Here is a 27055-nt window from a genome sequence, read left to right as displayed (position 1 = left end):
CATTTCTTGTCTCATGCAGAAGAAGTCTGTGGTGAGCTTGTGTATATGGTTACACATACCTCTGGCTTGTATGTAGGCAGTAAAATATATATAGCTGGAAATATAAGCTAACTGCTTTATTATGAGCGTTCTGAGTATAATCACAGAGCCTGAGCTAAACAAACACGCTTGAAGGCTCTGTATGCCACTCTCTTAATTTATTTCATGAATTCCTTTAATAGTGCATCTCCTAAAGCTATGCACATTAAAAAGACAGAGCAGGTAGCTGGGACTCTTAGCGTAAAAGCCATTAATCAAAAGCAGCAATGCACCAAAGAGGACAGGGGTGAGCAGAGCTGGAAATAATGGTATAGAAACATTTAGAAATACATGAAAAATTAAAGGCGGCTTTAAAATACATACTTGATGTAGCCCTGTGTGCTCTTTGTTTTGCACAGCCAGTTATTGCATCATAATTTTTAAAGCGGTTCAGTTAGTGCTTCTCAGAGCTGGAGTGCTGTGTATTTTCCTTGGGGAGAACATTAAATGAACACTGGCTTTCCTACTCCTATTGATTGTGGAGATGATATTAAATTAAAATACAGCAAGAGAACAACTTTTGATTTCTTCTGTGAGGAATCTAATAAATTCTGCTCAATATGTTTTCATCTCATTTTCTTTCCTTCTGTGTCATTGCTGTAATAAGGTCCCAAGTCCCAGGAGAGACAGGGTTCCATCACTTGCAGATCTCTACAAGTAGAAAACAAAGGATATTTTCTTCCTGTCCGTGATATTTTCATGTCTCCAGCAGAAAGCCCATGGAGGTTAGCAGCACTCAACATAAAACAAGTGGGTTTGGCCCACTTGCTGTTATTTTTGATGCAAGGTGAAGAGGTGAGACTGACTTGGCAGGAGGGGAGCAGGGTCAGCAGGATGACCAAGGATTTACAGGAGGTCCCTGAAGGTATCCAGGGGGAAGTACAGAGCAGGATGCCAAATGCTTTGGTGCTGCTACCTCTCATCCCTAGTCGTTGGATCCAGGCTTTGTCTTATACCCCCGGGTATGTAAGACATGGAGACTGTTATGGAGATTGCAGCTTTTGCTTTCTGGAGGAAGGTTGTTTGCAGTCACTTGAGGAATGAAGAAGAGCCAGCAAACATAAATCCTAACAGCTCAGAACCCAGTTAGGTATAAAAATGTCTCATGTATTTTAAACCTAGTGGGTTTTGTGCACTGGGAATTTTCAAGCATGCCTCCTCTGGCACAAATTGCCCCAGGTTCTGCTACTTCCTTATCTTTCGATATGTCCAAAAAAGGAACAAACCACATTAATTTCCCTGCACCTTTCCCATCTCCAGTTCCCCTTAAAATAGAAAGGACAGGTTCCCTTGCTGGAGGTCAGCACTTATCAAAGTTTATGAGATCAGAGTGGAAGATAGAGTAGAGCAGGGCTGACTGCATCTTTTCACATCTGAAGCTATTAAAGCTTCCTTGATAGAAACAGTATTTATCTGAAATGAAATTATTCTTAAAATGGTCATAACTTTCTCTCAGAACAACAAAAGATACCACAGTAAACAAGATTCGGTCCTACCAAGCAGAAGTTAAGCCTAAAAAAAAGAGCAAGAAAACCTAAATATACGGTTGTCCCCATCTGCTTGAAATAACTGTGAAGTTTTTCAATAATGGGCTGGATGTGAAAGCTTACCCAAAGCCACAGTTTTCCTGTGGTCTGAAAATGTTCTGATTTACTTCAGGCTTCTTTTTTACATATAAACCTAATGTTGACAGTTTTGGTCTGAGTAGAAGAGAAGGATTCTATTGCTGAATTTGGGAGAGTGTGAATTTTGATGATATCTCAGAGGGTACAGATGAAACATTTGCTGCGTGTAGCTACACAGAACTGTGTTTGTCATAGCTGTTGACTTAAGCACTGTTAGTTAAGGACTATTATTAAGGACTACTGCAGCAGTTCATGGAATCAAGACTTACTTGGGGGATTACCTGGCAGCAAAGACCAGAAGAACCTTTCTGTGCCCCAAGAGACTATCATCTAGATCCCATCCCTATCTGGGACTTCCCAACACCATGGCACACATGCACAGCCATCAGCTACTGAACTGTGTGTCAAGGAGATAAAACCCAGTGTAGAAATGCACTTGAGAGAATTCTAGGGAAAATACGCTTTGTGTGGTCGAGAAGTTACCTGGAGTTGGTTTAACACCCCTAGCCATATTGTTCAGGAGGCAAAGTAGGATCATTGAGCTCAAGCATGGGAGGACCTTGGAGCAATGAATGTACTGGAAAACAAATGGTTATCTTCTAATGAAGTGGAGGGTAGACAGAGATATTTCTGATATAAGATCATTAATGTTCTGCTTGCAATCACTGGATCTGCAAATAACTTTCCAAGGAGGTTCTTGATTGCTAAAAGGCTGTGTATATTCCTGAGTATGATGACAACATAGTTTTATGTAGCCTAAAAAAAAATAAATCTGTTAAACTGCTGCTTATCCAACATTAACTACAGCAATTTTTAATTAACCTGATTTAGAAGCCAAATATATCACTGATGAAAATAAGAGGGTAGAACATACAGTCATTTATTCCAGTACAGTGGTCATGATTGTTGAATTAGACTTATTCAAATGAACCTCAAAATTTTGCTGCAGTAGTCGGCTGTGTGCTGGGTGCCAGGTTTTAGAAATCTGCAAATAGTCGAAGAGCAGTGAGCTTCGGGTCATGGGAGGGAGAAATTGCAATGTGTTTGTCTTGCTGCTCAGAAGGGAAGAAGAAAGTCTCACGCTTGCTTTTATTTAATAAAGAAATAAAAGAGATGTGTGTATGAATCGACTGCTAATTACCTCTTGCCAGCCTTTGCTGGCAACCAGCAAACAGCATCAGTGGAGCTTGGCATGGAAAGACTTTTTAAGGGTCATTTTGTCTGCTGTTGTGTTGGCTTTGCTCTGGGACAATGGCCAACGAGATAACACAGATAAACCAGGGTGCAGCCATACTGGAGAAGCACAGCAACACCAAACTTTCTGCCAGCAATGGAAGATGAACATGTCCTGTTTGGTCTGTCGGAGGAATTTACACATGAGCACATAAGAAGGAATGGAGTTATTCAAGTGTTATCATTTTCAGTCGTAAAGAATTCCAAGAAATGGAAATAGGGCAATAAGCAAAAGCAAAGTGAAGCAGACTAAGGTGCAAAGGTTGTCATCTGTGGTCTTCATGGAGGACGAGAACTTCTAATGAAGTTAAGACATTGGTGCAAGACATCTCCATGGCATGTGGGTGCACATAGGTGACTTGGGTCCACAGTCTACGGCGATTTCCTATCTAGCTGGCCAAGCTTCCCCATAGCTGAGTGCTCTGATGATTTCCCCTGAACTCCCTGTGACCGACCCAAGTGAACATGATGGAAATTTAAGATACTCTGCAACCTTTTCTAAAGTGCCCATTATAATGTCGTGCAGCTTCAAAGGGTACGAGCTGCCATGCATGTTCCTTCCAGGTGGCCTGGCAGGTAATCGTGTCTCTCCTGGGAATGGCAGTTGTGCAGCCATGAGTGAATATAAGAGCTGGCATGTTTTCATGCAACATCCCTACCTTCCCTTTAGCAAGAAGCTCTGGCTAATGGAAGTGCTGAGCACTGAGCATTCAGAGTAGGTGATGAGTTCTGCTGTTAGATGCAAAGTGCTACAATGATCAAGCTCTAATGGCTGCAAGGACCCAAGGAAAATCTTTCAAATTTAGCTGTGCCGGTGTTATTTTGTAGCTGAATTTCACATTCAGTGCGTGCATTTTCTTAATAGTTTTCTTCAGAGCACATTGAACATTCCTGCATTCTGCATTCTTGTTATCATCCTCATTTTCTAGAGGAATAAGTATGAAATATTGATGATGTCACATATAAGTCTATAGAGCACATTCATAGTCCTTCCTATACTCTGGCCAACTGAGAATACATCTGTGCTTTACCTTACTGCTGTGCCGATGGCCTCTTTGCTCACACCAGTTGTTTATTGCTTTCCAGGGATGCTGTCCTCCTCTCTCTCGCTGCTGACAAAAAGTGTAATTTCTCTTTTTTTCTCATTGCAGGTTATCCGACAGGCTATCCCACCGCTGCTCCAGCCTACAACCCAAACATGTATCCAACCAGCAGCCCTGGCTACGCCCCAGGTAAAAAATCTGTGTGTGGACATGAGATCAGGCATGTTGGAGCAGGCAGGAGGATTTACCTTTTGCTGCTCAGTGTATAAATCCCAACAGTTTCCATGTGCTTGTCAGCAAATACTTTCCAGGGAAGGGTCCTGCTTTACGCTTTTCCCTTCCTAACTCTACCACTAGCATCACAACCTCCATTGGGAATATTTCTCTACATTTCAAAGTACTTTTGAGCCATGAATTATCCCTTAATACTAATCCCAGGAATTTTACAGTCCTCAATGCTGTGATATCTGCACACTGATGGCTTTTAATATTTTCTCAACACTGCATGCTATCTCCTCAAGATTGCTTTTCCCCTTCCCTTGCTTGTCCTTCTCGCCTCCTTCCATGTCATAGATGCAGAAGTGTCAGCAACTGTGTCTGGATCTCCCATGCCATGTCTTTACTGTCCGCCTGTTTCCTGTGGCCCTCATGGACTCTGGGACTATCCTGTTATCTCCTTTCCAGCTCCTGCCCTTCATACTACCCTAGATTGGTTATTCCAAAGAGGCAGCAAACTTTCCTGGCCAAACTCAGGAACTCTTCTGCCTTAGCCTTGATGTGCTGGTTATCTTTGATAGCCTGAGCTGTGCTCTTATTTGTAAAATCTTGTTTTTCCTTGTCTTTCCCAATTCGACCAGTTGTTTTCTACCTCTGCTGCAGCATGTCCATTGGGATGTATTTGTCATCTGCCCCTTTCAGTTTTCTGTGAAAACTTGATCAGGCTCTGTCCTTCATTCCCTTCTCCACTACTCCCCATCTGTCTCTGGGAAATGTTACTTGCAGGTACAAGGTCTTCATTTTTCAGGAAGTTCTCAGTTTTTCATGAGCCACGTGCTCTTTTCCATCCTCTATTGCAGTCCCTCTGAACCATTTTGCCAGCCGGGCTGATGGGGACCACGTTTGTCCTCTGTAGCTCAGCCCTTTCCCTGCAGCCTCACTCTTTCTGCCATCTCTGACCTTGGCAATTTCTCCTCCATCCTTCCAGAGAGCTGGTTCAAAAATCCTTCTCTTAGTCCTCTGCTTCAATCATTTAATCCATCTCTTTGCCTCCCTCTTGCTCATATCCAGCCCAGGCTAATTGTCTGTTTTTACAGAAATAACTCCGTTCAATTTTGGTTGTCCAGAGCCTTATTGCTCTTTGAGCTTAGCTAGCAATCCTGTCCTCTTCACCTCTTACCTTTCCACATGAGCATCTCCCTGTCCCTGCTGCTCCTCTCCCCTCATCACCCGCAAAGCTATTTCTTATTTGAATTCCTTCATTAGACGTGGTCTTCTTTTTGACAAAAGCCCATGACTAGATTGCCAAGCTCCTTCCCTTGCCTGCTGTTGAGCCCCATCTCTCTGTACCTCCTCCTACCTGTTTTCCTTGGTTGTTGCTTGGCCAAACCACATACATAGCCTGTGGCCTGGGTTCTGTTGCTCTGTGGGCGCAGAGAAGGGTGTGGACAGAGGAGGAAACACACAGGTCTGGGACCTTCCCTCCTGTCTGAGGAGGAGAGGAGAAAACCATCAAAGGATGTGGGTGGCATGAATACAAGCCAGTCATCCCCTGTCAATTACTTGGAGGTTGAACACCTCATTTACATGAGGTGGGGAGGTGGGGGAATTGCTTATAGCCAGGAGCTGCCAATGGTAGAAGATACATGCAGATTAGGACAGAAAGAAAGTTAACCATGGGAACTGCTGTCAAATAACTTCCAGCAAGGACTCATCGTGTTCCAGAAGAAGGGTATCTTTCACTGTTTCTAAGTCAGAGAAGTTACTGTGAAGCAGGAGTCATGGAGTAATTACCACCTAGTCCACGAGGAGTTGCCTTCACCACAGCATGGACTAATGAGGTTCTGTGCTTAATGAGAAATATTTGAGTTGCTCTGCTGAATCAATCACTTGATTTTTTTATGCTTTTGAGCCCAAACTTGGAAATCTTTATGGAAGTCTTTTTCTTTTTTCAGTTAAAGGAAAGGCACTACTCAGGAAATAATTTAACTGAAGTCAATCCTACATTTAAGTAATTTACTGAAACCAAACCTTTGGAAGGACCAACTTCCAAAAACCAAGTGACCTTGAGTTTTTAAAGTATGGTTAACTCTGCTTGGAGCAAAATTACCTGGTTGACAAGAGCCTCTTGGCATGACAAAAGGCGGTAGAAACCCAAGGGCTAAGTACCGGTTTCAAAATGTAACTCTTATCCAAAGTGAATGAAGTGAAATGAAGTATAAGATAAGGAAATCACCTATTTAATGGCAACCTTGATATCTTGTTGCCCAGAGAAGCTGTGGATGCCACATAATTGGAAGTGTTCAAGGTCAGGTTGGCTGAGGCTTTGAGGAACTCTGATCTACTGGAAAGTGTCCCTGCCCACAGTAGGTGGGTTGGACTACATGATCTTTGAAGGTCCTTTCCAACTCAAACCGTGGTGTGATTAGAACATTATATATTAGTTGTGGCAATTTTAGGCTGTATTATGTTATCAGAGTGTTTTCTTACATGAAGACAGTTACATAGGTCAAATGCAAGAATCAGCAGTGTCTGAACTGTGATTGGAAAAGCATTTCTGAAGTTAGGACAGTGCCTTTTTTCACGGTTTTTATGAAAAAAGCCTGAAAAAAATCTCTTGCTCGCTCATTTCCAAGCACACATTGGAAGTGAAAAATATTATCTCACCCTTCATTTTGACTTCGTGGCTTTTTCATTGGCCAAGATGTTTATTCTGAATGCTTCATCTCAGAAGAGCTGCGGGATTAAAAAACTTCTGAATAAAGCTGTCTTTTCAATTAAGTGCTCAGTCATCATCAGAGTGAAATAGATGCTTGTGTAATGAATACAAAGCTGGACTTTGTTGCAGTCTTGCTAAACCCTTTCTCCTTTGATTTGCCAAGTTTTAGTCTCCTGGTTGTCATAAAATCAGTGGATCCCCAGGCTCGGGAGCTTTCCAAGGCTGATGAAGTAGGAATGAGGGTTTTGTGGCCAAAACTTTTGGTGCTGTCTTCTCCACATCACAGTTTAAATACACTGTTATTTTGCAAGGTTATTAAATAAAGCTGTTTACTGCGGATGACTCTGTAAGAGATCTGTTGTGTTTTGTTTGGTTTTATGTGCTTCTGGTAGAGGCTTTAGCTTTATTTCTTCCCACTAATAATCTTAACATAATATGAAACAAGTTTTATTCCCCTAGATGTGTGTTGGCCACCTTAAAATTCCCCCGAAGGATATAGTGCTGAAAGAGTAAAATTGAAAGAGCTGCACAGCATTAAAAAAAACCCATAAATTTATTAGTGGCTTGTCCTGCCAGAGGCTGGCAATGTCCTCTCTGCTCAGCCAGGGATGTAAATACAGCAGTGTTCCTACTCCTGGCCTGGACATTATAAAACATCTCTTGTCCCCAGCCACTGCCTGTGCCTTGCGCAGGCGGGAGCTCTGCCACTGAGTGGGAGGATGGCCAAGGGGACACCTACGTGAGAGGGACCACCAAATCACTGCAGGACGAGGAATTTTTGGGGAGTCCTTGGGAGGCTGGAGTGCCTATTAGAAAACAAATTGAAATAACCTCCAGAAATGCTGCATTGATATCCAAACAAAATACTTTTCTTTGCAAAATCTTGATGAAATCCACACATTCCACTGGAAGGATTTTATTTTAGCTCAGTTTAATTTTCCAAATTAAAAAGAAAGAAAAAAAAGCAAGGCAATTTTCAAGTATTTTTAACAGCTCCAGCAATTTGCAGGAATTTATTTAGGGAAGTTTTGGTTCCCTTTAGTGGTATAGACCTAAGGTCTCTAAGCCTTCTATCCCAGGCCTCTCTGTATTCAGTGGAGAGAATGAGAGACCTCCCCAGAGAGACATTTATAGCCCATCTTAGGGGACAGACTCCCCATGGGGTGCCTGTCGGTCCTGCCAGGAGAGCTCAAGATCAGTCCTACCTGGGGTGTTCTTCACGTTCATGAGGAACAGGAACCCAAGGGGCTTTGTAGACGCTTTCTCCAGTAACTGATATAGTCAAGACACCCTCAGAGAAGGACACTTCTAGGATGATGTTTTATGGAATTGCTTTTTTTTGGCATAGGTTAGGATAGTAGGAGTAGATTGAGAAATGGGACCCACCTGGCATGTAAAAGCATTGGACCTGGAATGGGCCTCCTTCTCTTGAGCAAAGAAGTTGCTTGTGTCCACAGTAAAAACAAGAAAGAAGTGGATGCCCCAAACGTGATGGTGAAGAAACAGTCAAGAGGACCAGGAGAGAACAAGGAAATGGAGGAGATAACCCTAATAACTGGGGTTCGCCAGGCAGGCAGTGAGCCCTTGGGTACCCCTTCTTGAGCCCCATTGTTCCTTTAGGGGCATCTGCAGCCTGTGCCCGTGACCCAGTGGAGAGGAGTCAGTGAGGACTGGATTGTCTATCTGCCGTGGTCTCTTCTCCCTGACAATGACGAGATTTGCCTTCAGAAGTTTGCTCATGATTGTTATGGAATAATCTGCCCTAAACCTTGTTAGTCAGCAGATTTTATATGCACAAAACCACAAAGATTTTGGTTTTTCCCTACCTTTGTCTTGGTGGCTGTGGGTGTCCTCTCTTTCATTAAAGATGCTTAGCCTCCCCTGTGCTTTGATTCTCACTATGTTTTATTGCTACAATACTTTGCAGGAAGCAGTTCTGCAGATAATGTAAAAGCAATGCAAATAATTGTCTGTTGCTTTAGATTTGCATGATATGAAAGGGGAAACGAAAGCCATGGTCAGTCTTCTTTGTGCCAGCCAGCCTTTTGTTCACTCCTCTGACGCTCCCTTCTGAAGTGCAATCCTAATCTTTACTGACTTGCTTTCTCTAAAAAAAAAAATCCTCTGATCATTTTTGTCTGCCCCCGCCAGATCTTTTTGTTAGGCAGCTTAAGGCTCAAGCAAGAAAGCCTTTGCAGCTGTCTTGACATTTAAATTTCATTTCTCTGTTTATAATTTTTAAAAAATGCTTTTAATAATTTCCACATTAGAAATATCCTAACATCCAGAAAGCTGACAGGTCATTTTGCATTGAGAACAAAAATCTTCCAGTGTGTAACACAACACAGCTAAGCACTAAATTAGCGAGGAAATGGTGAAGATTAAAATTGGTGCTCCTCAACTCAACTCCTTTTGTGCAGAAACCTCCATCACGCGGCTCTTGAAATCAATGCAATTTAATATCACGGCAGGGTTTTTTTTTAACTCACTGTTTGGAGATTTATCTTGTAGGAGGCATGGTTCAGAGCCTTCAGCTTTTTCGTGTGCAGCCAGGAGGAAAGATGCATTCGTTGACTCTGCCATGCTCAGACCAGCGGCTCAGCAGCCAAGGATGCACAAGTGCCAGTTAGTGGAGGAAAAAAGCCTGTGTGATGCCGTGAGTGAGGACAGCATCTGTCAACATTGTCTTTAGAGGCAGAGCAAAGGCTACAGAGGCAATCCTGGCTCAGACCTTTCTTAAATTTAGAGACTTCTTCAAGCTACTTGGCAACTCCCTGCCATTTTTTCTTGAATTATGTTTTTTAAGATCCCAATTTTGCTGCAGACAAGATACCACATTAACAACTCCAGGAAGCAGGCACAGGGTCCACCACTCAGGACCTCCCAGCATTGCACTCGCTGTCAGTGGTCACTTCTCTATAGAAAACAAGAGTTAAAGGGGGAGGGAGGGAAGGAATTTTTGAGAGACAACTAATGCAAAACAAGATCCATAAAATATTCTGTCAGTAGGTACATGTGACAGAGTGGGCAGCATCTTCAACTGTGTTACAATTGGACTCAATCTTACGGTTGGACTTGATGATCTTAAAGGTATTTTCCAACCTAAATGATTCCATGAAATGGAATTGAGTTAAAGTAATACTGTGGTTCAGTGGCTGAGTTAAAACCAGTCATCTGTATTGGTATGGAAAGCATTTACTCAAATTGAATCAGCTGCTGTCATACAGGAGGCTGGAAATAGCCCCACCACAAAGAACATGCTGCTGGGGTTCATGCCATCCATCAAACACGCTTGGATTCAGAGTGGATCAGCTTATTTTTAAAATCGCTGCTTCTGGTACAGCAAACTAATTCTAAGTGTATTTTTAAGGAATTTTAGATGCTGAGCCTTTAGCTATCCTGATGCAGAATGTGATGCTGTATGTTCCCAGCAGAATTGCTGCTCTCAAACACATCTCATCCACTGACAAGGTGTTTCTGTTTACAGCCTCCTGAGGTTGGGGATGGGGGTGGAGGGGGGTGGTACATGCTGGCAGAAATTCTTTGGGTTCATTCAAAAAAGCAGTCACAAACCAAAGTTTCATCTGCTTTGCTATCTGATTCTCCATATGTAGACAGATCAGGTAAATGTGCCCCTTAATACTACTTCGGAAAAGAGATTGGAAAGAGTGATAAGTGCATCCTTTGCTTGTTTCTTCTGAATTTGTGGGATATAACTGGAAGCGAACTGTCAGTCTTGAAAGGAACTGTTCTGTGCCAACTTGATCTCCCTTTCTAGTCCACCCTAAAGGTGTTCCTCAAACAAGCTCTCTCTGGTTAGGCGTCTCTTACCCCCAGCCTCCTGAGTTTTGCTTGACTTCCATGCAAAATCTTAGCAAGAGGTCAACCACCGAGCAAAGATGAAGAATGCTCCCTGCTTCTGCCCCCCGTATTGTTCACCCCAAGTGAAGTGCATTGGTGGTGGATAACTTTCGAAGTCTACTTTTCAAATACCTGCCACTTAGGTGTCATCTGATGTCATCCTTGATGAGGAAAGGAAGATGGTAATTGGAACCAATCTTGATTCCTGCCTCTCTCCCTGTCAGGTATCTGGTGAATATTTGCTAATGTTTGAGCACCAAAATGATGATGAATTCTTCTCCAGTTTATTTCAAACCAACCTTTCCCAAGGCATAGATAACAGCTGCCAAAGAAGCCCTACATCAAGCAAGGGAGTAAATTTCTTTCCATCCTTATTCTTTGAAACAACACAAGTTTCTGCCTTTTGTGATTTTCCGGTTGCGTTTTTCCGTATTTGCTAGAGGGAGAGGCACAAGGTGGGCTACAAGATCACTGCCAAACACTAGCATTGCAAACTCTGGTGCTTATTTAGGACAGTGTTATTTAAAAAATTTCCTTTCAAGTGTATAAAAACGAGTGCCTAAATCACTGCGCTGCAGAGACACGAGGCATGCCAATTTAAAAAAAAAAAAGCCTATCTTCATTAAGCCTGGTTCATATTCCCTCCCAGGCATTCTGTCTTCCTGAGATGGTTGTTTTGTTTTAACTTCCTTCATTAAAGCACGGCTTTTTATTTTCCTGAAAGTAGGGCACACACTTTTTGCATGGAGGCTGGGTTATGCTTTAACTGCATTTATTAATAATGCAGGGAAGAATAATGCTTTGCATCCATTACTTCATTGCCCTTACAGAGCAGAACAGATATTTCTAAAATCAGGCTCAGAAATTAGGGGTCTCTGTGGGGATGTTGTGGAACAGGGTGGAGGCTGCTATCCTCCATTCCTGCTTCTGGGTCCTCTCTGGAGGAAACGTTGCCCTGGAGAGGGAAAGCATCTCCTTTCTCCACGTAAGTGCTCTTGAACCTCTGTAGGCGCCCACCAACTATTTAGGCACATCAGTGGGTCCCCCAAGGTGGGTATCTTGAGGTGTGGTAGGGTGAATATCCTGTAGAGCCTTGCAATAGTTTCTAAGAACAAATGCCACCATTTTGAGACACTCAAGCACACGGTAAGGGGACTGCCTGGGGAATTAAGCTTATTGCAAACTTTGTATGAGGCTCAAGGCCATATCCATCACAAATAACGTTGGCAGAGGGAAGCAAGAAATAAATACACCATAGATACTGTATCATTTGATTCATCCTTTAATTGCAATTCTGTATTCACAGTATTTCAGTTAATTCACAACATTTTCTTTAGGCATATCTGGTTTGTGTTTTTCTCTTTTCCCTTAAAATGTGCCCTGAACATAGCCACAGTGGCTAGAGGTCCTTGCAGGGAGACAGGCCAGACCCAGCGCTGCAGAGATCTGCACTCAATTCAAATTGCTTGCCCAGTTCCCACCACTAGATTTGCCAGAGATCCAACAGATAATGAATAAAAGCCAGAAGGCACTGGTAGAAAGTAGACCTTAGGTGGTATTAGAAAGTAATGGCTGTGTTGTAACCTCTGTGAATTGTAGCTCTTGCAAGGGACCAAGAGATATTAATGTTCCTAGAAGCCTCCTCAGTTCACCTTTTGTGTAGTTTTAAGTGATGGATTCTCTGAGGATCCAGGATTTAGTGTAAAGAACATGCATAGCCATAAACTGCAAGCTCACAGCCATCTCAGACCCAAATTACCTTGATTTTTTCCTAGGTCTGATGTTGAAAGGAAAAACCACTGAGGAAGGATTCATATAACATCTAAATAAATTGTCTCATCAGTCTTGGAGATTAAAACCTTTGTGAAATCCAGAGGCAAAAATGAATCTGAATTTGAATAAAAGTCTAAGTGGAAGAGTGTTTCTGTCTCAGTGCTGGGAATTAGCTCACCAGTGTGGTGTTCAGGAGTGCAGCATACCATGGAAAATAGTTTGGAAAGCCTTAATAACTCACAAACCTCTGGGAGGGGGCAAAGGCTCGAAGCAGAATATCATCAGTGCTTGAGTGGAGGATAAATTGCAGTCTGAGTCTCTCACTTTCCATGAACCCAATGGTTTTCTCCTCAAGAAGTTAAGGAGGAGCACTTTTGCACACCTCTGGAGGTGGAGCATGATCCAGCCAGATCTTGCACCCATAAACATCTCCACATAGCTCACGATTGCAAAACCATTCGTTAAAGCATCGCTGCTGGGTGTCCTCCATGCTCCTGTATTTCTGTGCCACACTAGGAGAGTGATCTTGTGACTTTTTGGTGGACCAACAGACCAGCAGCAGTGCTTATCTGCTTTCTCTGGGCAGTGGTGTACAACTATTAGGACCTGTGGCATGGCTGGCATGGGCTGTGGCACCAGCACCGATTCCTCCTTGGCCTCTTCAATCACTCGTCCCCAGATTCCAGCCCTGGGGCACTCCAGATTCCCATTTACATCTTTATAGATATTAATGAAGAGTCTGAACAGACATGGAGGCATTGGAAGGGTTTGAAACATGATTGCTCTTGCCTTTGGGCTGCAGGTAGTTTTACAAGCCCTAAACAAGTGATGAAGTCCTTTATGTAGGGCTTGGCAAAGCGCTCACCAGGGTGTAGGAACTTGCTTGGCAGAAGGAGTTATGAAGTGAAGCCTTAAAATGTCTTCACATGTGACTCCCTTTGAGCCAATGGGGAGAATAAAGAGCCCACTACCTCCTGCAGGCCATGGTACCCAAAGAACTCCTGTTTCTGCCTCCGGTGTCTTTGTCCAAGCTTGGATGGTTCTACTATCAGAAATGCTTCCCTGCCTACAAAATCATGCCTCTGTTTTTATTTCTTGCCCAAAGTTCCTTTTTTTTTTATTCCCCACCTTCAGAATTATCTTGAGTTTGCAGATCTGACTCAGAATCCCTTTACTGCATTTCTGAGGAAATCCCCCCTGTCCCTACCACCTGAGCAAGGAGAAGGATACAATAGGGACATGTCCTGACCTCCAGACCTCTAGAGATCTTGGGGAATTCAGTAATATGGCTTAGAGAGAGCATGTCAACAGTCTAGCTTCTGCATTCACAAAAAATACCTTTAAAGAAACCATAGATCACTGATTTTCTTTGATTCCAGCAGTTGCATCATTTTATCTCCTTTTCCCTCCACATCTTCACAGCAAAGTCTAATCACTAAGTGGCTTGCTGAGGATCGATGAAGCCTCACTTGGTTGTCTTTTCTTAGTAGATGGGTGTGTGAAATATGTACTGTGGTACATTGAAAACCTGGAGCTTATGTCTTTTATAATAACAGATAGAGCAGCTTGTTAAGCCAGTGAGCAGCAAGCTGTAATAGCTGGCTGAGGCTTTCAAAAGATGTATCCACTCCATTGGGAGGTAATGGGACTTAAACCAAGGATGGTGAGATTAGTCTGGAACAAAAAGATAGGACAAATCCATAGTTTCATGGAAAAAATAAAAAAGAAAATCAGAAAAAGACCTGTTCGGCCTTTCCCAGAGGCTCCAGCTGGGAAGGAGGCTGGCTTTAGGCTTGTGTTGGTGGTCTCTCTTCTCTGTAGATGTGCTCCAGGAAGCCTTTGATGGACAGTCTTTTGATGGGTGTTGGCAATGTGTTTGCATATAGGATGAAGGCATAGCCAGTGCTAGTTCATCCTGCAGAGGTGCATTGTGGTAGTTGGTATAAGACCTTTTCTTCTTTTTGAAAATTGAAGACCCACAAAATGACTCAATTCTGTTGGTCGCTTCTCAAATCCCACAAGATTTGGCTCTTGAGATTCTTCTGGATTATCTTACTTGGCTTTGTAAATACTTTTACACAACCTGGGATACAGTGCAACCCGCCATTACTTCTGCTGACTCTCCTTCCTGGAGTTTCCAAGGACAACCCAGCACTGTGATGGGACAGTCATAGCAACCGCTACTTTGTCCACTGGTGGTACCTGCCATGCAAGCATCTCAAAGGGGTTTGCTGTGAATAAAAGGCCTTGCATGCCAGGCTTAGCCCAGTTTTTGGCTGTTACTGGTCCGTATGCACAGAGGTGACCAGTGGCATCTAGGGAGGGATGGTGGCTCTGCTGGCCATGTTTCCCACATGTAGATTTCATGCAGGTCACTTGGCTCAGGAAACTGGTTGTTCAGGGCAGGTAACTGGTTTGCTGCAATGCACCATACAAACCATCCCTGCATGGGGAGCAAGTGGGGTGACAGGAACCCCAGTGTGAAATTTCTACAGATATTTGTCCTTAAAAGGGGTGGAAAAGGAAGAGAGCAGCAAAGTGTTTCAAATGTGACATAAATGTGGGAAGTTTTATCTTCATTGCTCTGTGTGACACCTCTTCTCTATCTCCACTCAAGCTACACTTCTGATGAAGCAAGCCTGGCCACAGACCTCCTCCTCCTGTGCCACAGAGGGCACCTTCCACCTCCCGGTGGACACCGGAACCGAGAACAGAACTTATCAGGCTTCTTCTGCAGCATTCAGTAAATAAACCTTTTCTTCTGGGGTTTTACTTGGCTGGTTTGTGCCCATTTGCCTCCCTTCCTCTGGGTTATTGGGGGATGGGGTTATTTGGGATCAAGCCTGTTTGCAGTGGATGGGATCATATCTGTGCAGGTGCACATGGGTCCACGTGTCCATCCCTGGATGCTGAGTCCTGATACAAGTGAGGGTGCCGCAGGTCCCAGGAGCGCCGTGCTTCTGGGATGAAATTTTACAGAGCTTTTGGAGTTTTTTTCTTCTGAAAAACAGGTAGCATCCCTGCTTCTGGAAGTCAGGTGGAGAAGGGTGAAGGCCTCTCTTTTCACTGAGTGTTTTGTATCCAGGAGCAACCTGTGGTAGTGATGCTCTGTGGTTCAGCAGAATGGTATGCGCAGAAAAAACAAAGGGATACCATTTCCCTAAAAGTGAAAGAGAGAACTCCCAAATAAAGCATGATTTTCAAGGTATCTGGGTGAAATTTCCACCTTTTAACTCAAACTGGCGGAGAAGAGGCAGGGGGAGGTGATGCTGCTTACAGGTCACAGTCAAACAGGCTTTTCTAGGTGGAGTCTTGTAATCTCATCCCTTATGAGGCCAAATAGTGCCTCCAGGAGGGGTGATAAGGTCCCTGATAAGGCCCCCTGTGCATCCCTGGTATGTGGAGTATCCCCTGCCACCCCTGCCCAAATGTTCTTGCCTGCCCTTGCCCTCAGGTTGCCTGCTAAATCCAGGGCATGGCTAGCATGAGGTGTGCTGCAAGCGTGAGGTGGGACCACTCCTAGGTTCAAAGTGCAGTATTAGTCTCCCAAACACACCTGGGACCTGGAGAAACTCCCAGTCATAAATGGAGAAAAACAAAAGCTATCTTAAAGTGACTCTCCACGAGCCATGCTCTTTGCAAGGCTAGAGCCATTGGGCCCATGCACACACGTGTGTTAAAGAGTTCCTCACTGTCTGTGTGCTCCAGGCTCCTTTCTTGCTGCTAAATGAAGTCATTCACAGAATGAGGTGAGGGGGGAAAATATTCTTTCTTTTTTTTTTTTAAGAAAAGAATTATTAAAAATAAACCTATTAAAAGCCTTTGGGAGACATTAAAAGCCTTTGAAAAGACATGTCCCTACCTCTCTTTAGGACAGGGTCTGTACGTCTGACACAGGTTTGCATCACACCTAGTTTCATGCCAGACTAGATCTGACTGAGTTGTGTTTAGAAAATCTTGGCATGTAATTAGTAGAAACCTCTATATTATTCAGCAAAATTCCCTTGGAGTTCAACCCATGCCTGGATGTGATTCCTCCTTCCCATTTCACCTCTGGGCTGCTGCAAGTGAGATTCTTTTTCAAATATCAGAGCAGGAAAGACCAAGTACAGGGGTAGGAAAAGGTCTAGGAGTAGAATTTGGCTGTGGCTGCCCAGTGTGGGGAATAAAGAAGTTTAATAATGTGGTCACAGCTCAGACCCATACAGATTAGCCTCACTTTCAGAGAGCTGGCTTGGACACATCTAATTTGGAAACAGGTAAAGTCTTGAGGTTTTATTTGCAGCAATGCTTCAGGGTTATAGTTGTGGTTGGCTTCTGTGAAGCTCTGTTGGGAGATGCCGTCTCATGCACGGGCTCTGAAAAATCAGAAGCATTTCAGGTTGGGCATCGCAATTGGTTCTGCCCTTCAGGTTGATCTCACCTAGCCCAGGTTTTGTTCCTGGGACCAGGCCTTCTCTTGGCATCCATCACATGGCATGAGACTGACGAGGGCTTGTTCATGTGCATCAGCAAGGTGTCAAACCTGGATGGAAGAGAGCCATGGAGAAGCCTGGAAGATGAGCCCTTCTGTTCCCAGGGTGAAGGGTGCCCACTAGTACAGACTGGAGCTGCATGCTGAACAGGGATAAATATGAACAAGTATGCAATAGCTGCTCAGTACCTTCCCGTATTTGCACCACTAAGATGGGAGGGATGCCGAGGGCTCCACAGGGCTGAGAACATTCGGTGAAAGATGGTGACAAGACAAGCATGAGTTTAAAGCCTAGATAAGAGCTGTCCAGGTACCTTCATTCTGCCTTAACCTACAGTGTGGAGGCGTGCCTTTGCCTTTCGCTATTCATCCTTTAATGATGGATTTTCAAAGCTTGTTTTTTTGCTGTGGTATTTTGTTTTGCTGCTTAGAGGCTCCACTTGAGATCCAGGGGGTTTTATACACACAGCTTTGTGTGTGAGCAAGATTTTATCACAGAATCACAGAATCACAGAATAACCAGGTTGGAAGAGACCCACCGGATCACCGAGTCCAACCGTTCCTAGCAAACACTAAACCATATCCCTCAGCACCTCGTCCACCCGTGCCTTAAACACCTCCAGGGAAGGTGACTCAACCACCTCCCTGGGCAGCCTGTTCCAGTGCCCAATGACCCTTTCTGTAAAGGATTTTTTCCTAACGTCTAGCCTAAACCTCCCCTGGCGGAGCTTGAGGCCATTCCCTCTTGTCCTGTCCCCTGTCACTTGGGAGAAGAGGCCAGCACCCTCCTCTCTACAACGTCCTTTCAGGTAGTTGTAGAGAGCAATGAGGTCACCCCTCAGCCTCCTCTTCTCCAGGCTAAACAACCCCAGCTCTCTCAGCCGCTCCTCATAAGGCCTGTTCTCCAGCCCTTTCACCAGCTTTGTTGCTCTTCTCTGGACTCTCTCCAGAGCCTCAACATCCTTCTTGTGGTGAGGGGCCCAGAACTGAACACAGGATTCGAGGAGCGGTCTCACCAGTGCCGAGTACAGAGGGAGGATAACCTCCCTGGACCTGCTGGTCACGCCGTTTCTGATACAAGCCAAGATGCCATTGGCCTTCTTGGCCACCTGGGCACACTGCTGGCTCATATTCAGTCGGCTGTCAACCAACACCCCCAGGTCCCTCTCCTCCAGGCAGCTTTCTAGACAGACTTCTCCCAGTCTGTAGCACTGCATAGGGTTGTTGTGCCCCAAGTGCAGGACCCGGCATTTGGCCTTGTTAAACCTCATGCCATTGGACTCAGCCCAGCGGTCCAGCCTGTTCAGATCCCTTTGCAGAGCCTCCCGACCCTCCAGCAGATCGACACTTCCACCCAGCTTAGTGTCGTCCGCAAACTTGCTAAGGGTGCACTCGATGCCCTCATCCAGATCATTGATGAAGACATTGAACAGGGCTGGACCCAGCACTGAGCCCTGGGGAACCCCACTTGTCACTGGCCTCCAGCTGGATTTCACGCCATTTCCCACCACTCTCTGGGCCCGGCCATCCAACCAGTTTTCCACCCAGGAGAGTGTGCGCCTGTCCAGGCCAGAGGCTGACAGTTTCTCAAGCAGAACGCTGTGAGAAACTGTGTCAAAGGCTTTGCTGAAGTCCAGGAAGACCACATCCACAGCCTTTCCCTCATCCAGTAGCCGGGTCACTTTGTCATAGAAGGCGATCAGGTTAGTTTGGCAAGACCTGCCTTTTGTGAACCCATGTTGACTGGGCCTGATCACCCGGTTCTCTTGCATGTGCTTCATGATAGCACTCAAGATCACCTGTTCCATGACTTTCCCTGGCACTGAGGTCAGACTGACAGGCCTGTAGTTTCCTGGGTCCTCCCTGCGGCCCTTTTTGTAGATGGGCACAACATCAGCCAGCCTCCAGTCCAGTGGGACTTCCCCAGTCTTCCAGGACTGTTGGAAGATGATGGAAAGGGGTTTGGCCAGCACATCCGCCAGCTCCTTCAGTACCCTAGGGTGAATCCCGTCCGGCCCCATAGACTTGTGACTGTCCAGTCAGGCTAGCAAGGCTCTGACCACCTCCTCTTGGATCATGGGAGCCTCATTATGCTCCTCTAGCTCCTGGGTTTGTACACAGACGGAACGACCCTCCTTACGACTAAAGACTGAGGCAAAGAAGGCATTAAGTACCTCAGCCTTTTCCTCATCCCCTGTTACTGTTGTCCCTTCTGAGTCCAATAGGGACTGTATGGTCTCCCTAGTCCGCCTTTTATTATTTATATATTTGTAGAATAGATTTGTAGAAAGATTTTTTGTTATCTTTCACTGACTTGGCCAATCCAATTTCTAGCTGAGCCTTAGCCCTTCTGATTTTTTCCCTACACAATCTCACTTCCCTCCTGTAGTCCACCCAAGAGGCCTGTCCCTTCTTCCAGAGGCCATAAACATTTCTTTTCTTCTTGATATCCCTCAAGATCTCTCTATTCAACCAAATGGTCATTTCTGCCCAGAGCATCCTCTTTGCTTTTTGTCTGGCTGGTGAGGATAGCAGTGGTAGTGACAATGTGCTGAGAAGGACTTGAGCAGAGGCCATCCAAGACTGCCAGGCAGCTGCCCATGCTGGTGTCTGCACCACGGCACCTTCCCCAGGGATGTCCCCATGTTCACCATGCTAAAACTGTTACTCCAGCCCCCTGAGTACAGGGAAGGTGTCTGGGTAGTAAAACCATGTGAAAGGCTGGAAGAGGATAAGCCAGATTGGACGATGGTGGCAGAGGAAGGACCAGACAAGTTAGACTCAACTGAGCTGTGCAGCCACATAGGACTTTCTGGAGCTGCTTGCAGCTGCTTGCTCCTGCCTGCAATCCACCATGGTGTGACCCCCAAGCTCTGTCCTGTGTCCTCCTCAGAGGATCTGTCTTCTGTTCCCAGGGGTAGGAGTATGAGTGCAGCCTCCTTCAACACAGCTTGAATTTACTAAAAAAAAAATGCAAGTCCATTTTTTATACAGTCACAGAATCATGGAATCCCAGAATAATTTGAGTTGGAAAGGACTTTGAAAGATTGTCTAGCCCAAAACCCTGTCCAACCTGACCTTCAATACTAATAATGATGGGACATCTACAACTTCTTGGGGCAACCTGTGACAGTGTATCACACCCTCATCATAAAACTTACCTTGCTAATGTCCAGTCTAAATCTAACTTCTTTCAGTTTAAAACCACTGCCAGAAGCCTTCTCCAGGCTGAAGAACCCCAACTCTCTCAGCCTTTCTTCACAGGACAGGTGTTCCAGCCCTCAAATCAATTTTGTGGCTTCCTCTGTACCCACTCCAACAGGTTCATCTCTTTTACATGCTGGGGACTCCAGAGCTGAACACAGTACCCCAGGTGAGATCTCAGTAGAGTGGAGTAGAAAGTCAGAGTCACCTTCCTCAACCTGCTGGCCGTGCAGCTTTTAATGCAGTCCAGGACATGGTTGGCTTTCTGGGCTGCAAATGCACATTCATGGCTCCTATCCAGGTTTTCATCCACCAGTACCTACAAGTCCTTCTTGGCAGGATTGCTGACAATCTCTTCATTCCCCAGTCTATTTGGATACTGGGGCTTCCCTTGACCAAGGTTCAGGACTTGCAGTTGGCCTTGTTGAACCTCATAAAGTTCACCTGAGCCCACTCCTCAAGCCTGTCCAGGTCCCTCTGGATAGTGTCCTGTCCTTCAGGTATGTCAGCTGTACCACTCAGCTTGGTGTCATCCGCAAACCTGCTGAGGATGCACTAAATCCCACCATCTACATCACTAATGAAGGTACTACACAGCATTGCTCCCAGGGTTGGCCCTTAAGGGACTTGTTTCCACTTGGCCGTTAAACTGTTGACTGTAACTCTGGATATGGCCAACCAGCCAATTCCTTATCCATCTAAGGAATTGTGCTTGGAAACAGGAGTAGATGGTGATACAAAATTCATCACAGAGGTTCCCTAACCCCAGCCTTTTGCTATCGTAGAAAAATGTATCTATCTGTGCAATTCAGGGCACTTCTGTGTTGCAGGATCAATAAGGTTGAGATTTCTAGAGTGGCAAAAGGGATTTAAGCAGCAATTTTAATAGGCACTGGAGCTTAAAGGCTTGCTATTGGTTTTAAGATTCCAGCCTGCTGCTGAACTGCAAAGCAGCAGAAGCATGGGCCATGCCAACCTCCTAATCCTAATAAGGTGTTAAGATAGTCATAATTAGCTTTAAAATTAGCTGTCAGTCATGTCATGCTTTTCCGAGAGGAGCCTCCATCATCTTTTATTACTAAAACCTGATTATGCATCGCTTTTTACCCACAAATTGTTCTGGTTTCCCCCAGTTTTTAAACATGGAATATTACATCTGCTTGGACTTTTATGTTTAATACCTTTTTGAACATCATAGCTAAATTGTGCATGTTTCAGCAGCTGGGATACCACAGCAAGTGTTAGCGTTCAAGTTGGTGAAACCACACAGGCTTGAGCTGGTCAACATCTCCAGACACCTATTGGAAACAAAGCGTGATAGCAAGAACCGGCAGCTTCCAAGGTGTTTATTTGAAAAAAATAAGTTCAGAATAGAAAAAAAAACCCCATAAGATTGAAAAACAGGAGGTTGTTGGTTACATTGTTGGGTTCCCGGAGTATGTCATGACAGAGTCTCTACTTCTCCTGTTATGGTGAATACGGCTGGTTTCCTCACACTGCTTCCATCTCTCATTTAAAGATAGTTGCTGTCCTGTTAATGTGAGTCAGAAAAAGGGTTGCAGATATTCTGCTGTTTGATTAACACATTTGGGGGTTTTTTTTCAGTCTGCAGTAATCAGGAGGCGGTGAGATGTTGTTTGGGAGTTCCTAGAAAGCTCGTTGTTATCTTCCCACTGTTTCAGTGCTGGATGGATAATATGGGATATTAGCAAACTTGAATTCTTGACCTTCATTAATTGCTGCTCTGAACACTGGTTGAGTAAATCAGTTCATTCGAGTGTTAGTTGTCTTATTGCTGGGCTGAGCCTTGACTTCTCCTCTCTATCCTACACAGTCTTTGGGGCCTGTTTCATAGAATCATAGAATAACCAGGTTGGAAGAGACCCACCAGATCATCGAGTCCAACCATTCCTATCAAACACTAAACCATGCCCCTTAGCACCTCATTCACCCATGCCTTAAACACCTCCAGGGAAGGTGAATCAACCACCTCCCTGGGCAGCCTGTTCCAGTGCCCAATGACCCTTTCTGTGAAGAATTTTGCTTTCTGTTTGCTCTAAGGGTGATTTTTCCCAGCCCTCCTGCAAGAGCTGGCTACCATTTCTCACCACCATCCCAGCCCACGTGCTTTTCCATGCCTGCGTGAGCAGATTTTTTACCATTTCCATGTTTTTTTTTAACCATGCATTGAGCTGTTACCAACACCTTGATGCCTTCATAGCACACTTGGTGCAGTCTGGGCTGTCTTGAAAGGAAGCAGAGGGTTACTCCTGGGTCTTTCTGAAAGGAAAATTGTTTTATGAGCACCAGAGAACTCAGAACCTAATAAAACCAGCAAAACCCCAAGGTGACACCTGCAGCCAGCAGGTCAGCTGATAATACCTTATCCTTTAGGTTAGTCCTTTGTTAGGTTAGATGTATTTTTTGGGACACATTTCCATGTTTTTGAAGGGATCCTTCATTTTAGTTTGTTCCCCATATACTCAACATCTCCTAAATCCTGCAAGATAAGTTAAAGTTTCTTTAGACCGTCGATAAAGTGTAAATCTGCAGTGAGTGGGACAGGTGCAAAGGTGCTTGAGCATTATGTGGGGTTGCCTCTCCCATCTGAAAGGTGGGCTGATGGTCACAGCCCTCCTTTGCAGGAGACAAAACTGCTTGGCCCTATCCACCTTGATGAAATACATAAAGACATGCATCATTTTCACCTCTTAATATGAAGGTTTGGACCATCAGTGTTGCTGCTTTTCTGGTCATTGCTTGTGGACATAGGCAGTGGACAGCAATACTGTCCCATGGAATTAGATCCCCCAGCAATTAAATTCTGGTTTTGCCTATCACGTCCCAAGCAAAAAGAGGCGAAAAGACAAAAAATCTATGGAGAAAAGAAGGGAAAACTTCATTTTTAACAAGTACTTGTACAGAGATGGGTAAGTAGGTGTGGGGATACTGCTGTCTTAGGTGATCTATCAGCTGGTTGTGTCTCATCAAGTCACCCCTTGACCACTGGGATCACATTAGCTCTTTGGCCTGGTGAAGGCAGTGTGGCAAGAGCTGCCGTCTGGGTGGAAGATGCAGCCCCAGTTGCTGTGATTAATTAGCCAGGGACTGGATGCTGGACTCAGTCTTGGCTCCGTCAGCTTCATGAGATGCCAGTAGATGCTGGTGGATCTCAGTGTGTCTCCTCCATGCTGAGTGATGTCCAGCGAGTAGCTGGTGCATTGTGAATGGCAGCTTGGGTTGCTCATGTGCTGAGTGAACCAACTCTCTCTACATCTATAAATCCTCACCCTAACTTGGACTACTCTTGTCTTTGCCAGGGTACACTGCGGGGACTCCCTACAAGGTCCCACCGACCCAGAGTAACAACGCACCTCCTCCTTACTCGCCGTCTCCGAATCCGTACCAAACCGCTATGTACCCCATCAGAAGTGCCTATCCACAGCAGAACCTGTACACCCAGGTAGGTGCCTCATCAGCCACCACAGCAGCTCACCATCTCACCGAGAAGCACGCAGATGAGCCTGAGGTTCCTGCAGGGCTTTATCCTTAGCTGTCAGGGCTGAGCATCCGTCTGCTGGTGGGTTGGAGATGCTTGCAGTGGGCTTGGGGGTCTCTAGGGCAGTGTAGTGTATTCCTCTGTTGGATCCTCTAGATGAGAAGTGGTCTTGTGTGATGGTTGGTGTGCAGTGGAGTCAGCACAGTGGCATCCCTGTGACTTTTCTGGGTCATGAATCAGATCCCTTCCTCCAAAATGACATACCTGACTGCTGGGGTCCGCTGGCTCCAGGATGATCCCTGGACCCTCCCCAGCTCTCAATACTGCTCTTCCCCAGGGCCACGAATAAGTCTGAGTCACCACAAGACCCACTTGCATCTCACTTGACTTACATCACCGTTCTGCTGTCTCCTGTGGAAAAGCCGATGTGTCACCTTCACCAGTACAAGCGACTTCAAGCACAACCTAGATTCGTATCCTCATGGAGTGGCTCCTCCCCAAGCACCTGGATGGATTTCCAGTACCATCTTTTCTGCTCCTGCATTGCCACTGCCTGCAGCTATGTGCTGGGGCCAAGATCCTCTGCAGGGATGCAATTTAGGGCAGATGTCCTCTGCAAATTACTTTGATGCCCCCTCCCACTGAAGATCATGAGCTCCTCAGAGCAGTCTGGCTCTATGGTTTCCCTTGCTTTTCCCCTCCTCTTTAATGTCAAATAACCAGCTTTCCCAACAGCTACAACCTCGTCGAGTGGTTTCTCCATGCTCTGCTGAGGCTGAAGTATCTCCTCTTCCTGATTTTGTCCACTGTCATCACTTCTTCTGTTAACCAAGTGTTTCATCAACCCCTAGGGACCAAACTCATCCCTGCTTGCTGGTTTCTCTCTAGATTCTGGTCACCAGAGAAGGTTGGCATCCGCTAGCAGTGCCCACCAGCAAGCCTGGATGGAGCAGGGCTTGCAGATGCTGTTTCCTCATCTTGACTTCCCAGGAATCAGCAAATAGAGTTTTACCAGCCTGAAAGGGAATGATGACAAGAAGGAGAAGCTCTGGTAGATCCTTTCAGCACATTTTGCTTGCAGTACTTACTGCTTGGGATATTCCTTCTCCACAGCTGATTTCTCAGTCATCTTTTCTTCATAGGCTTAGTTTATCCTAGGACTGTCTTCTCATTTCCCAAGGAAATGCCTTTCACCATCTGCAATTTGTCATATCAACCTTTGTAGCTCCTGAAAGAAAGTAATTTAATAGTTCACCTGCATCTCCTTATCCCTTTAATCCATACTTTCAGAGATTCTCTAATGGCTTTCACTATCGCATGATAAAATCTCCCTTCGTTGTTTTAAACCCTCTGATCTTTCCAGCCATCCTGGTTTGCAGGTACTAGTGGTATCTCTGCCTATCCCGGGAATACCAGTTCTCTCCTTTGTGCCACTCATATTTCAAGCCCTTCATAATTCTGGATATGGAGCTTTTTCTGCAGGCTCATTTCTTTTATTCCCACCCATCTTTTCTTCCTTGTTTCAAAACCCTGTGGGTCTTGGCAGCCTGGATTTCAGAGCCTCTATGTCTCTTGTCGGAAACCTGAGAGTTTGACACACTTCCGAGACACAAAAAAGCACCCTGGAATCAGCCAAGAGCCGTGGCTTCTCCTTTTCTTCCATTTCTTGTTCATTTTGTACATCACCAGCCAGTCCTTTGGGTCCAGGCCCCATTTTCATCCCATCAAAAAAGGCAGCACTGTTTGTTCCTGACGAGCTGACTCTCTGATTGATGATGCTGATCCTCCTCCTAGTCCTGTTGTCCTATTGCCTTCTTCCATCCTGGGGATCATCCCCTACATCCGTGGGGTCAGCTTCATCCTCACTTATGCAGGTCTCCAGGCACAGGAGCACGCTCTGGGAAGGATCAGCCCCTTGGCAGTGCTTGAACGATGTCCCATGGGCAGCTCTTTGCACCAGCAGCTATGCATGATGCCTCCTTGTCTTAATATTGCTTCTGCAACACATCTGGAGGACCTGAAGGCTTGGAGTCTGGAAGTGAAGGATGATCACAGCGGAGCCACTCCAGGCTCATGGGTTTGGAAGCCTTCTATGTCCCATCTGGTACTGGGATAGATGTGGGGCTCTGCTGCCACAGCCAGCAGGACTGGCCCTGAGGGCATCACTGCTCACTCCATAGCTGGATCTACAGCCGCAGCTGATCTAAATCCTTGATAACAGCGTGGTCTGCGTAATCAGGCTGACACCCAACTGCACACAGAGCTGGTGATTGCCTCCCAGTTAAATACTAGGCTTCAAGTCACTGCTTTGGCTTGTGCTTTTAATAGAATGACAAAGGTGATGATGGTTTTTTCCCCTTCTCAAACAGGGAGCTTATTATACCCAGCCAGTGTATGCGGCACAGCCTCACGTTATCCATCACACCACCGTGGTCCAGCCCAACAGCATCCCATCGGCCATCTATCCGGCCCCGGTCGCTGCGCCCAGGACCAACGGTGTGGCCATGGGGATGGTTGCTGGGACCACCATGGCAATGTCAGCAGGTAAGAAAAAAAATCTTCCCATGTTCTGAGCCATAGTTCATCTCTCAGGTGGGTGATATCCAAACAACCTGTGCAGGAGGCTTGTCCTGGACAAAAACTCTTTGCGTCTGACATGCTGACATCCTTGCAGGATGTATGTGGCAAGTGGCTGCAGGAACACCTGGCAGCTTCATGTGCTAGTTTTGCTTGCTAGTTACTGCACCCTCCTCTGCAGGCAAAAATCAATTAATTTGCTCCCAATGCTGAACTAACTCAGTTTTAGCAGAGTTAGAACTCTGCAGAGTTAGCAGAGGAGAGCTTCTGTTTGGCTCGTTGTAGAGGCATGCACTCCTGCATCCTTAAATATATTATACTTTCCTCTGTCTGCCAATAAGTAGAGGAATAACCAGATTTGTCCTTCTCCAAATACGGTTGTATTTCTGTCCTCCAGTTCCCTTTTTTTTTTTTAGAATACTTATGGCCTTACTTTCATTTGATGAAATGAACATTAATCTTGGTTAATGTATCCCAAATCCTCTCCATTTTATGTGCTGAATTGCTTCAAACTACAGTTAATTGATAGAACATTAGGTAAGATTGTTTGCTGGTTTTGTTTTTCCCAAAGCCTGTATTTCTCTCATTAACAATTCTTAGGATTGTGTATTGAATTGTGCCAAGAAATGCATCATTCATCTTTTTGCATCTGCATTAGCTTTGAAACAGGACTCTGTTACAGGACACGATCCCTGTTGCAAGCAGAGATATTGCAGCCTGGGTATGACAAGAACCATTCTGAGAGATTTACTG

At 45.2% G+C, this 27055-nt stretch overlaps 1 protein-coding gene across 7 annotated transcripts in view; it reads left to right on the top strand.

Moving 5' to 3' along the window:
• FAM168A (family with sequence similarity 168 member A) overlaps positions 1–27055 on the top strand; it is a 212331-nt gene that overhangs the window by 178920 nt on the left and 6356 nt on the right. For 5 of the 7 annotated variants that reach the window (XM_069883370.1, XM_069883367.1, XM_069883369.1 and 2 more), the window contains 4 exons: positions 4088–4168; positions 15166–15291; positions 23547–23689; positions 26095–26269. In XM_069883370.1, the coding sequence (XP_069739471.1) occupies positions 4088–4168; positions 15166–15291; positions 23547–23689; positions 26095–26269 (525 nt within the window). The remainder of the gene's footprint in view (positions 1–4087; positions 4169–15165; positions 15292–23546; positions 23690–26094; positions 26270–27055) is intronic. The other 2 variants (XM_069883373.1, XM_069883374.1) reach the window with 1 other exon arrangement.

The sequence above is a fragment of the Phaenicophaeus curvirostris genome, chromosome 1 (assembly GCF_032191515.1).
Source record: "Phaenicophaeus curvirostris isolate KB17595 chromosome 1, BPBGC_Pcur_1.0, whole genome shotgun sequence".
Lineage (NCBI taxonomy): Eukaryota > Metazoa > Chordata > Aves > Cuculiformes > Cuculidae > Phaenicophaeus > Phaenicophaeus curvirostris.
The sequence above is the reverse complement of the archived record's forward strand: the minus strand, read 5'-3'. Positions and strand labels throughout refer to the sequence as shown.